This window comes from Pseudopodoces humilis, chromosome 6 (assembly GCF_049639895.1).
Source record: "Pseudopodoces humilis isolate 2021_Gansu_Grassland_sample_001 chromosome 6, ASM4963989v1, whole genome shotgun sequence".
Lineage (NCBI taxonomy): Eukaryota > Metazoa > Chordata > Aves > Passeriformes > Paridae > Pseudopodoces > Pseudopodoces humilis.
The window spans coordinates 42,622,779-42,636,358 of record NC_142205.1 but is presented as its reverse complement, the minus strand read 5'-3'; the positions used below and the strand labels follow the sequence as shown (position 1 = coordinate 42,636,358).

General features: G+C 38.3%; 1 protein-coding gene across 1 annotated transcript in view; it reads left to right on the top strand.

Moving 5' to 3' along the window:
• MND1 (meiotic nuclear divisions 1) overlaps positions 1 to 11,953 on the top strand; it is a 41,083-nt gene extending 29,130 nt beyond the window's left edge. The window contains exons 7-8 of the mRNA XM_005517565.3: positions 10,055 to 10,099; positions 11,710 to 11,953. Of these exons, the coding sequence (XP_005517622.2) occupies positions 10,055 to 10,099; positions 11,710 to 11,816 (152 nt within the window). The 3' untranslated portion in view covers positions 11,817 to 11,953. The remainder of the gene's footprint in view (positions 1 to 10,054; positions 10,100 to 11,709) is intronic.
• The last annotated feature ends 1,627 nt before the right edge of the window (positions 11,954 to 13,580 follow it).

Below are 13,580 nucleotides of genomic sequence, written 5' to 3'. Positions count from 1 at the left end.
TAGAAAAATAATAGTTTTAAAAGCAAGAACTCCTTTTTTAAATTAGTCTCATCGTACAGAGTATTGTATATTTAATATATTCATCTCCAGAGGATGAGGATATGACATGGATGGTCATGTATTAATTTGCAGGCTATCTGCTTCTAATCAAAACAAAACTACACAGCTCACACACCCATGCCTTTTTTCCTCCTTCATCATGCAGTACCAGAATACATATAGATGTGCACCAGTAATGAAAGGATGCGTTTACTGGTTCTCAACTAACTGCATCAAACTAAGAATTTTGTTTTGTTTCCCCTGCTCCCTATACTGTTCTTGGAATGGCTTGTCATTCATTTGGAAGGTTGACAAATTAAATTACCTGTTCAAAAACTACATTAAAAGATAATCAAACTTAAGAAAACTGAAAGTAACTTAGTTTCTAGGAAGAATGAGGAGTAATAAATGTACTTGTATATAAGCATTTATAAACACAGTTTCCTACAGTAATGGTAAAATTTTAGCTCTTAAGTAAAGTTGAGAAAAGGAAAGGGGTACTTAATGAATGGAGTTACAAATGTGTACTTGGATTACTGATCCAAGCTCCTTTGGTAATCCTAGGAAACTGGATGGAATTGCCAGTTTAAGCAGAGTATCTGCTCTTATCTTCAGCCCTTCTATTTATTTTTTTTTTAATTGAAAATCAAAGGAGGCTTGTTTGCATTTCAGTTATTGAAAAGGCTGATCCTTTGACAAAGGAAACAATTGCTAAGCAGAATCTTGCTCTGATTACCAGAAGCTGTGATTTAACAACCTTCCCTGACAAAAGCAAGTTAAAGAGTTCTCACCTTGGCTCTTTGTTCCAGTACTGAAGTTCACCAGTGATAAAAGCAAGCTGTGAGCTCAAGTTAGGAGCTGATGTAGGTGCCCATGTCTTGTAATAGACTCTCCTGAGGTCTTTGAAATCTCTTTCCATCCAGAAAATCTGATGTAGTCTTTCGTTGCCTTCTTCACAGGACTTCATACATGTGATCATTTGTCATGTACCTCACAGAATTATCTGTTATGTGGTAGTGTCCCTGAAGAGCAACCAGGGATCTTCTGACCAACTAGGAATAGGTGACAAGTTTTCATATGGGCATTTTCATGAACTCTGCAATGAACTGAACTGTTAGAAAATGGATTTGAAAAAAAAATAATGAGAGAGCAATAGGATTACATAAATAGGTAAGCAGCTTTTGGCACTTGGAAGGAAAGGAAAATATAACAGCCTTGAAGAAAAATGAATGAAGGGCCACCAGGACAAACTGGGCAGCCTAAGAAGTGTCTGTGCATACACACCTAAGGCACAAAGCTTAAAGTGCAATGTGGGTCTTTTGGCTGAAGCCTGAAAGTTTAAGTCCAGAAGGGTCATTGGCTTTCAGTGAAAGGCCCATATTCTCTGCATTTCAGAGAATTTCTCTGTCTCCCTGTTTGGTCTTCAGATAAGAGGTTACTCTGCAATGAAAAATTGTGCTAAATATTTAGACTCATGCATGCTTGTGCTTTTGTACCTCAAATACATTCTAGCCAGACTGTTCTTAAGGAGTGTCAATTTAAGCCAACTTGCTTTAAAATGAAGCTTCATTTTAGCTAGTTAAGCAAAAAGCTATGTTTTGTCGGTGTGGCTTTTCTTGGACACTCAGGAAGGAGGCAGTTGGAGGACCATATCTTTAGATAATATATATAACAAGCACCCTGCTTAAATGAATTTGCCACTCTGACAGGTTACTTTTTCTTGAAGTCAAGTGAGAACACTCACAAGATAAGTTTTTGTTCTTTTTCTTTATATTGGAATGACAGAAAAAAATACGTAAAGTGAGAGACTCATCGGTGAAGTGGGTAGGAATAGCTTTATTGTCTGAGACAGTAAATCTTTATGGTAAAAGCTGTTGAGCTGCTTAGGAATGGTAGACACTTGATAAAATTTATAATGTGGAAAATGGCTACTTATGACTACATTTATGACACTCTTTGATTTAGGAGTGAATTGGTAGCAATCCATTTGACCATGTTTTAAAGCTCTGATGAAAGCATCAAATGGAACTAATCTATAGATCCATTTATATATGAAACAAAAAGGCTTTTGTGGAGTAAATATTTTGCTTCTGACTTCCAGTGTTAGACCTGATAGGTTAGTTGGGTATGGTAGCACCCAGTCAGACCATTTTGATAAAGTTAGGGTGATATTTGAAGGAATGTGTGAGTCTATATCTTTTCATGACTTTCACATGCAAAATTGGTCAAGAAAGGCATTCTGGATTTTCATTCATTGTCTTCAGTGCTGACATGCAGGACTTTCAAATTGAGGTCTTCCCTGGCCTTGCTTAAAGAAATGTATTGCTTATCTTTTATGTTAAGGTACCTTCCATATTTTATGGGATGGTATGTTATGTTTTCATTATGGGTTTATCTGGATTATGACTGCATATTCCTAATATAGATAGCTTGTTCTGTGTTATTTCCCTGAAGTTTTGGCAGGGCAGGTTATATAAGTGCAAGACTAACTTTGGCACATTTGACAGTATTTCCAATGGTTTTTCTTCCCTTCTCACTTTAGCATCATATGAGCTAGTTTTACTGGAAAGGGCAGAATATCAGAAAAAAATTCAGAACAGAAAACCAATTTGGAAATATCTAGAACAATACAGAGGTTTTCTCTCTGCCACTGCAAGAGATCTTTATAGACTGGGTGAAGTTTGGTTTTGGTGTTTTGACTCAATTTCGTGTGATACCATTAAAGGAAAGTAGGGAAATACGATGCTGATGAAACAGCAGTAGTGTGAATCTCAAACTACTTTACAATTTGTGAGCAATTCAGTATCAGAAAGGGAGGTGGAATTGATGAAGCTCTGTAATACGGTGTGTCATCTATGTGCATCTGCTTGGTGTTTATATTAATGAGCTGGATAATACAATAGAAGATGTTCTTTCGTTATATTTGCAGATGATGACATTAGGAGAGACTGCACGGACAAAGTAGGATTTCAAAACAATCATGACATTGCAAAGATAGTCTAATAAACACTGGCTAGCATTCAGTAGTGGCAAGTGTGTGTTACCTGTAGTCAAGGATATTGTGCTACACAAGGGATCTGAGGCAGTTGGTTAAGGGGGCGGGATTTGAAAAAAGATGTCAGAGTTACAGTAGTTTACAAGTTGAATGTAAGAATTTTTGTTGTGCCAAGACAATAAACCCCCTTTCTAAGATACAAGGGTGGTAGTATAACCCACAATGAGATGTATGAAATAATCTTCCTGCTCAAGGCAGAAAGTGTGTCACTAAAGGCTTTGGCATGGCTTCAGCTGTAACTCAGTGTCAGTGTTGGATAACCTACCTGGATATACCTAATTTATTTCAGAGCATTTGTATATTCATGTAACTAAGTGATCAGAGTACAGCAAAAGGACATTGAACAATCACATTCTAAGAAACAAAAACAGTTTATAAAAATAGGGCTCAAAAGATGGTTCCTGGTGGGTTTTGCACATCTGTATCTCCTCAAGAAAAAAATAAGGAATAGCCTGTTACTCAGGCTCGTGGAGGAGATGGCCAAAAGTAATAGCCTTAAATTGTAGGGCCAGAAGATAGGAAACCTTAAAAACAGGCAACAAATACCTCCGAAATGGCATAGGTAAAGTTGAACATGCTTTGAGTTGTGGTTAGAGACCAGAAAACCTCTTGTGAGGCTTTCCAGACTCTTCTGTGCAACATCTGCGACACGTGAAGTGACAGCAGATTGCAATCCACATCTGACCAAAAACCATGATGCCCTGGGATGGGCCTCCTTGCAAAGTACAGTTCAGCAATTCACAAGTGTGTAAGTTCCTTTAGCTGTGCTGAAGTTGTGGAGTTTATTAGTGAATGAAGTGGGGAAGGAGGAGTTGTCCAGTGCAAGAAAAACAAGAGTGCTGTCAGGAAGCCCTGAATCAAGTTGGTGTGCTTGTTTCTTTTTTTCAAGATCTTTTCTTCCCTCTGTTCTTTGGATGAAAATGGATCTATTTTAGTTATGCAACTAAGATTTCAGCATAGGTTTTCAGGTACAACACTTGAAATGTAAATGGTCTTTTTCTGTAGGTACATGAATATAGTAAACTTAAATGCAGGAGCATGTCTTGCAAAGAGGAATTTTTTGGTAGCAATTCTGACAAATTCTATTGGGCATTTTTCAAGGAGACCCTATGTATTTACAGATAAAATTTGACAGTGTGAACATATGGGACAGAGGGAATTTTTTTGCAGATGAGTCTTGACACTTTTTTCAGACACACTGACAGAGATCACAGACCCTTTAAAAGCATATTCTCAGTAATGTGGATCAGCTTCTTAGTAGCTTTAGTGTGCACTGCCACATCTCACCAGGTGTACAAGACTGGTACTGTGCTGTCTATTTGCTCATGTTCATTTTCAAGCATATATACACAGGTATTGCAGCAGAATACTCATCTAATTCATATATCAGTATTCTTGAGTATTTTTCTATCACAAATAGCGTATTTTGTGTTCTATGCTTTTCAAAATACTTGTAGATCAATAGGTAGCATTCATAATTATCAGGGTTTTTTCTTGAAGTGCTGAAACTTTATTCAGACTATAAGTTAGTATAAGTAAGTATAAGTTAGTATAAAAAGTTGTGTTGAATTTATGATGCCATTTAAATGAGAAATCATATTTACATATTGACTTGAATTTAGTCATGAATTCCGAAGCATTGTGACCTATTGATTAATATGAGAAGTGTTATGTGGGATACTGGAGTATGGGGGAAGAGTGATGTGTTATTTTGAATTCAGAGGAGTTGACAGAATTCTGATGTGCTATCACTTTTCTACATGGCAGCTCTTTATTCTGTTTATAAGAGGAAAAGCCTCTTTGGGAAGCATGGGGGAGGATAAAGATTTCCAAAAGTGTGGAGGTATCTGCCTAATACAGGATTACAAAACGTTCTTGTAAAGCTCTTCTTGCCACATTCAGCCTGTTGACAGCATTGGGGATTACTTCCTCTCAAGGATACTCAAATATGGACCTTAAGAAGCTGCTTTGTCACATCATTGCCATAAATAGTCTCCAATGGTAAGCCACAGGCTCTTGATCAGAGTCTGTGGTGTCAGTTTGTGAATGGACATGTGGGTAGAAATTATTAGGCAATAAATAACCTTTTCTGCTTTCTGTGGATGACAGGTATATAATTTCTATGCTCACCTTCTACTGTGGCCTTTGAAGATGGGATCTTTATTTGCATTAAATTTTTCCACTACTGGGGAAAAATTTTGGAAACTACATCACAGGATATTATAGTGATGCTGCCCCAGGAGAAGTAGGAAAACAAATCTGTCACTGTGATGATGGCAAGGTAATGGTTCTGGAAGGTAAGGGCAAGCTACGTGCAGGAAAAGGGATAACTCTCTGCAGAAGGCAGTGGATAAGAGTCATGGGAGGTTCAAGTGCATGTACAGTTCCTGGGGTAGTTGCCATTTTTCATCTTTGAATTCAGTCTAAGTGAATGCATATGTATTACAGGAATTCAAATCCACTTAATGCACTTAATTTACCCTGACCAATTTCATGAGAGAGATTGGGACTCTTTGGGCTAATAATCCTCCCAGGTCCCTGAGAGCAGTTGCAGCTGTTCCCTGCATTTTATGCAGAGGAGTTGCAATCCATGCTGTAAAATTACTCCCTCACCCACATGCTGAAGACTGCAGTTGTATTTTGCATGTATCTGCTAACACCCTACAGACTGGTGGGTGACTCTCTCCTTGGTAAGGTGCTAATTCCCTCTGCAGTCATGTGCCTTTTAAGTGAGGATGTCCACACGATTTTCTTATGGCATTAGTTGTGGTAGGTCAAAACTGGCACCAGAGTGTGTAAGCTTTATAAATACAATTAACTTTTGTTATTCTAGGGAAGTAGAGGTTCTTGGAAGTCCTTAAAGTTATCCAGAAAATGGCAGAGTAGAATCTAGGAGATCAAAAAAAGTTACAGCTCTTTATCCATTTCTACCAGCTCATGTGGTTGTGAGCTGGTTCTAGCAATTGGTTTGTTGTTATTTTGTTTCTTTTACTAGCTACTGGAACTATAATATGTTGCTTTTACAGTCTGAATTTGAGTACTGTTCCATGACTGTATTCTTAGTGTTCCCTTAATGATATGTATGAGACTTAAAAAGGTATTTAGGAAGAACCTAAAGTACATTTGGAAAGTGTTTGTGAGGAGATGGTGGTGGTTGTTGCTATCACAACTGTTTTTTGCCCTGTGGAAGTATTTGAAACTTCTACAGCTTTTGGACATTCAATTTTGGTATGCAAATGGGACTCTTTAATTCCAACCATCTCCCACTTCCAGTGAAAGAAGTGAGAGAATCCGGGGGCAGAAGGAAAGAGGAGGCTGTAGTTCTGCAGTATGCTGAGGATGAATATTGGGGCTTCCTGAATCAGATCAGAAACATTGTGGCCTTACAATGATTTGAGTCAATGTATAATGCCTTTTGAGATTTGTTAGAAACACTGCTGTGCTGATGTCCTGTGCTGCTGGCCTTGACTCCTGACTAGGTGCTGTCCATTTGCTTTAGAAGCTTCTTAGTGCACCTCTGACAGCTGTCCACATGCCCTTTTGTCACCTCTGTCTCCTGGCCTGCTCCAAAATATCTGCAGGTCACTGGTAACTGCACTGATTGCAGGTTAATGCCTTACCTGCATTGAAAAGCCTGTTTCCAACCCACCTTCATTTTCTTTTTAGACCTTTACCACATCTGGACCTTCCTTTCTATACCTTTGCTTTCCTCTGTGGGGTTAGAGAGGGTTGTCCCTCTGATAAGGACAATCACAGATACTTAGGATAACAGTTCAGCTCCCAGAATCCGGACTTTTTGAGTTCTCTGCAGTTCTCCAGAGATCCTTGGGGTTGAGGGGGAAAAAAAAAGCTTTCATGAGGACTGATCAGAATAACTCTCTGTCTTGTAGCCTTTCACTGTTTTGGGCATATTTCCAGCTGTGTCTTGCTGATGTAATAGACCAGCACTTCAAATCTTGCTGCTCCTGGGCCGTGCATTGCTGTACACACAGTGGTTGCTTTTGTTCAGCTTTGGAGACAAAATGCAAGCTTCCATTTTCTTTCTTAGAAAATGCCAAATGTGCCTGAAATTAGTCAGCAGAGGATACGGGTATGTGCCTCAGCCAAATAAATTACTTGTATCCTGCAGACATGGGAGTGGGAAAGTCTATTGATGCATTGTCACACAAATAGGTGAAATAAATATGTAATGTCCAGAACAAATGGATTGTTTTGCAGCTTCCAGAAAGCAATTACATATATTGTCAGCCTATATGTAGATGTATAGATACAGACTGTAACTAGAGCCTAATGATAATGAGAACATCTTGAAAATGTTGTCTCCTCTATTACCTCTACTGCATATTTGGCCTTTTATTGTCTTGTGCAGATTCAGTGTTGGAGCACTATTTAGTAGCTGCCAAAAATCAAGTTCACTTCGAGCAGCTGTGGTGAGCAGGAGCATCACAAGAACTCCAGACAAGTTTGGGACTTCATGGTTGTGATGGTTTTGCCAATTTTCCAATTGCCCTTAGTGCCGTGTTTGAGTTTCTCCTTTTCACAGCTTCACACAGTTTGTGTCCTGATTCTGGTTTGGTGTGTATATTTCTGAGTTCCCATGTTCTTGCTGTCTTTAGATCTTGAGCTTTCTTTTTCAGTGCAGTCTGAAAACCAACCTGGCTGTGTGATCCCTTGGAGCTAGAGAACAGGCAGTAAGAAGTAGCATGACTTTGAGTTAGTTACACCCATACATAAAGTAGGTGTGTCTGGGAGGGTTTCTGCTTTACTACTCCTGCTTTCCCTTATCCTCTGTGCATGTATATATACAGATGATGCAACCAATGAAAGTCCCAAGAAGCAACTATAAAAGAGTTCCAGAAAGCAGTGGAGGTGCAGCTTTCTTAATTTCTGTCAGTTCTTGTGATGGAAGTCTCTGGAATGATGCTGATGGTGTCTTCAGGAGATGCAAGTCCATAACTATCAAAGCCTGTCTCATTCCTCTTAGAGGCGTGGCATTGGCTGCAGCAGAGAAACACAAGGTCATGCAGTGGAGTCATAGGCAAGACTTAAGACTGATCCCAAGGGACTTAAATCTTCAGATAGCTAAATGTTCACCTGTAGCCATGAGACACTGGGGAGTATGTCTGTCTGTCTGTCTTCCTGCTCTCACTACCATGTTTTCATTTCTAGCCACAGCTCGGTTATAGGCAGTGACTGCCATTCTGACTTGTTGTCCAGCCTATGTCTGTCATCACCTCAGCCATTTCTTTGACAGAGGTGTGAAGTCACATTTTCAGAACACATGAACACGTGTATATTTTGACACACACGAGCAGTGTTTGCAGGATGTCAGTGCACTATGCTGCCACTGTTGAGCAGGTCAGCTGCTTCCAGCAAAGCTGAGCTTTCTGCTGAGACCTCACAGGTGCTGTGGAATAGGCTGGCTCACCCACCACCAGGATGACTTCACCTCACAGCTCTGGATCTGTGGAGTTTAATGCCATCCCACTTTCCCCTACTTCATTTCAAACTTCATTACTTGGAGTCAAATAGAGCTGTCAAGTTTTACGGTACAATTTTAGAAAAATGTGAGGGAAGTATTGTAGGTCACACATTTAAAGCCTTGATGAGTGGAAGCTCTTACTCTGTAGACTTGCTTTAAGTATGGTTAGGTTAGGTACTGTTCCAAATGCCATTAGCTGCAAGTATGTTGTCAGTGCTGTCAGTTGTGGAACTGAACAAGTGGGGATGGCAGCAAGCACTCAGCAAAGGAAATAAGAGATACCTCTCTCAGGCTAGAAACAACTTGAATTTCTGATACTTGCAAGCAAGCAAAAATGCCATTTTCTCTCCCACTCAGTTTTTTGCTCATCTTTTTTGCTTTTCTTCATGCTATGCTCAACCTTTGTAATTGTAAGCCAGTTTTAGAAACTATATTGGTTTTGATATTACTCCAATGTAAATGTTTTTTGTATCAGTTACAGGAGTATTAAGGTTGGAATAATGAGTACTTCCCTTCCTGTGTGCTAGCAGATGATTTTTCAGCATAATTTAATTTTACTTAAACTGTAATATGGGTAGCAATGGATACCTGATCATGTATTCACATTTCAGTACCCTGGAGGCAAGTTTCATGCTGACCATTCAAATGAGTATTATCATGCAAGTGCTAACAAGACTGACTGGGAATAAGTAAGTTACGTGTAGGCGTGAGAACCAGAATGATTCTGATAAATTCCCACGTTACAACCTGATCTGCTTGATTCTATTCCATTCTTACTTTAATGTGGGAGCAAGGTGATCTAAGAGGAATTCTCCTTGATTGTATTGTCTCGTGGAAACTATACAAAACCTGTTTGTAGTAATGGTAATTTACTGTTATGTGTTCAGTTCTGGAATGGCGTTAAGGGACATAAGTCAAGTTTTATTGCCGAAAACATTATTTTGTCCTAATTTCATTGAGGAGGTTCTCAAAGCCTGGGAGACATTCCAGAGCTATATAATAAACTTTTGGATTGATGTGATAGACTGCTGCCTTGTTGTTTTCCTTATCTATATAGAGTCATGGATACCCACGTGATGGTTTACTTATGTATAGAGAGGATTATGAAATATTTTCCATTTCTGTTGCCTCTGGTATCTTCAGGCCATGTATCTAGTTCCAATCTTGGTGAAAACAATTAAGCCCCTAGGCAAGCCAAACTGTGGTTATTTTATTTTAAAATACACTTCAAAAATTACAGTTATATATATGGTATCTTTTATGCTCTTTGCTCCTCTTTTTCTTTAACCTAGCTTTGTGCTTGCTGGAACCTTAAAAGTATAAAACAAGTATTTGGAAGCAGTAGAATACCTTCCTTACGTTGACTGGTTCTTGTAAAAATGACATCAATAAAAATAAAGTCTCTGTGCCTTGAAACTATGTGATGATTTTACTGTGATGTATGCTTTTATTGTTGTTGGTGTTTTTTTCTGTTTCAGGCCAAACAAACCAAGTGGCCAAGGAGGCAGCCAACAGATGGACTGGTGTGTATTGCAGTGACACAGCTTCACACTAGAGCAGTTTCAGTAAAAGATCTACTCAGTGCTAAGAACTTTAAATTTGATTAGGACTTGACATAGGATAGTTCTCATTTATAAAAACATAGAGAAATTTATTTTACTTTTAAAACTACTATGATTCAACAAAAAGAATACATCTTCTCAATTTAGTTACTGAATGCACTTCATATGCCATAACAGATTTGTCCTTCTGTTGCTGTCTTGTACACTGTGTTAAATCTTGCAACTTGTTTCCTTGGATGAGTCAAAATCTCTTAAGATCAGGAAAGCAATAGAGACTGGAAATGGTGATGCCCAGGTATTCAGAGAGTTTAATTCTATTCTGAATGTTCATTTCTTTCTAAAGACTAGAATGTTTTGTGGTAAAATGATAATAGTAAAATGGTACAGTAAAATGATGCATAGTTTTAAGTAATGTTACTACGATGATATTCATATGGAAGTTTAACTCAATTTTCTGTTGTTGCTTAGCTTTTCTGTATTCATTCCCATTTTTCAAAGCAAACAATTTATGTGTCCTTATGTTTTTTTTTTAATTATTTAGAATATTGTTTATAATTTTTTGTCTGGAAGAGATCTTCTACTGATGGACTGCTTGCTATCATTGGTTATGCCAAGTGCAGTAGGATATCATTGTCTTAGTCTTTGGACTATTAGTTTATATCTGGGTTGTTTACTGCATATTGGGAAATAAAATTATGTATTTAAAAAGCAACTTCTGGGAGTTGTCGGGGCTTTCTGCTGTTGATGACAGGCTGTTCTCAAGGCCTTGAGTGAAGTAAAGGAACTGTGTCTCAGCCTGTAGAAAGTACTTTGCTATTTAATGAGACAATTTGGTTATATGCTGCAGCATATTTTTCTTTTGAAGAGACAGTTTTAAAACGAAATGTGTGATGGTTAAAGAAAAGAAAAATATCTCTAAGCTGTGCAGAGACAAGGAACACTTCCTCTCTTAAGGAATACTGCAATTTATGGGTGTTAAAAATGATGTAATGAGTTTCAGTAAATGCTGCAGTGAAAAATTATGTTAAGTTGAACAAAGTGTATATGTAAAAGTAATGTGATGCTAAAAGAGAAGTGTTGGCTAAAATAAAGCTTCTTGAATGTCTTTTTTAAAAACTCAAAAAACACAGTGTCTGAACAAACACTCAGGACTAGAAAGGACCTTACAGTTAATTTAAATCCAGTTTTTATAGCTGTAGACAGTCAAATAGTAGGTGTCTAGTTGAAGAAGGACCTATAAAATACTTACTATGCATATTCACACTTACCTCATCACTATAGCAGGCTAACACTGTAATTGTAGCTTTCAGTCTCCTTGCAAAAGAGGAGCAAGATAAAGATAACATATTTTTATTCAGTGCTAAGTAAATTATTTCCTCTTTTTTGGATGTTATTAACAAAAGCCTTGTGTTTTCTTTTCTAAATCTACTTAGTAATGATGTTCCCCACTATGTACCTTTTTCATGCACACAAGAGATGTTGCAAAGGGAAGGTTTTTGTTGTAGCCAAGACTATAATTCATGCTTTCCTCACAAAATAGTCAAAATGGATGTTTTTCCTTCTGTTTACAGATAACATCTTTTCAATAAAGTCCTGGGCCAAGCGTAAATTTGGATTTGAAGAGAGCAGAATAGATAAAGGTTTTGGAATCCCAGAAGATTTGGATTACATTGACTAGTGTTGTTGATGGCTGACACAGTTGTACATAGTTTGTTAAATATTCATAGCTGCCATTAAAATGTTACTCTTCTCCAAACAGGTGACCACCCTTTAATTTGCTGTATTTGTTAAGGTTAATAAAATACTAAAAATATATGTTGCAGGTTTTTTTCTTGTACTCTGTAGATAGGAAATGTCTTGGTTTCTTCTCTGAGACAAAATGGACGGAGTTTATAGGGAATAATTATTACAGAATCTTGAGACTGGATTTAACTCTTCCTTTGCTTAACTGGGAGTAGTAAGTACTAAGATCTAGAAGCTCCAGGGATTTATGTATAAACATGTTGAGTGGGAATAACAGGCAACAGTGTGGAGTAGGATGAATTTTTATCTCATCTCACCAATGAAATAGAAAAGAGGCATAATCCATTAATAGAAGACGGTGTGACAGTAAGGAGGTGAGTAGAAAGGCTAAGGTCTGGTTTCAGGTAATTTTTTATTGTGTTGCTAGAACTGCTTGTAAGCTTAGTGAAAAAATTATATTTGTTGTTGGAAAATACTAGTTCAACAGAGCTGAATCTGTTCCAGAAAATATATTGGATTTGACACTGAGAAAGTTGATCTGGTCGAGAGTCTATCTGCATAGAAGAAGGATGAAAGAGCACCCATCCCTTCACACCACTGTTCACCAAGATTTAGGATGTTTATCTGGGATAAGAGAGTGAATTCAATTTACTGTTAAAACCAGCATTTTTGGGTTTATGCATATTTTTCAATTTCAGGTTAAAAGTGCAGCCAGCCAAAATATTAACGGATTATGAGCGCCTCATTTTGTGTTTGGTGAAATTTCTGAAGCATCTCACTTTGTATCAGCTTCTGATTTCTAGTTCTGATCAGTGTATGGCTACAGCAAGAGAAATGGACATTGGAGATTTATGTTCACCTTCCACAGCTGTGGATTGCAAGATGGCATTTCTGCTCTACGGCTCTGGAGGATTTAAGCTTTACCTTTAGGAGGCAGGTGAGCCTGCTGCAAGACACTGAAAAGTGTGTCTGCCATTCATGTAACATCTGATGAGAGAGCATTGCTGAAAAGGTGGCATTTAGCTGGAGATGTGCCCAGAAATCTGTCTCCTGTGACCTTTCCAATTAAAAAGTTTCCTAGCAGTTCAGCACATGTTAAAATCCAAGGATTTCAGATATGCCCCTGGCTATTGTCATCTCATGTCTGCGAAGACAGCAGAGTTCCTGGGAAGATAGCGGGTGGAAGATTTTCCTCTCATAGAGTAGCAAGCTATCCATTGCCTAAGGAAAATATATGGGATGCCTGGCACACAGGAAAATGTCATTACGCTTAAAATTGCGATGGAGATGTTTCCTTTTATATGTTTGGAAGGACTTTATTCCTAATATGTCCAATATTGAACACTGAGTACAGCTGCTGACTGGTAAAGGCGTAAGGGAAGTAGGTGGCACTGAGCTGAGTTCAGCGTTGGAGTGTTCCTTACCAGGCCTGCCTTTTGCCCCAGGAAGGGAGTGCTGTGCAGCAAAGCTTCCTGCTGCTGCCAAACCAAACTACTGATGCACCTTAGCTTGGATGGTTGGATTGCTCTTGGATTTTGTGCTGTGGAACAGCAGAGACAAGCTTTTTAATTCTTTGTAGGAGATATCTCTCAAGCGAGTCTTTTTTTTTTGGTTTTGCTAAACGTTTGGATTCTTCTGTGACTGTTCTGTACCACTTAACAGGTGCGAGAAGCTCCTTGGCACATCTGTGTTCAAGAGC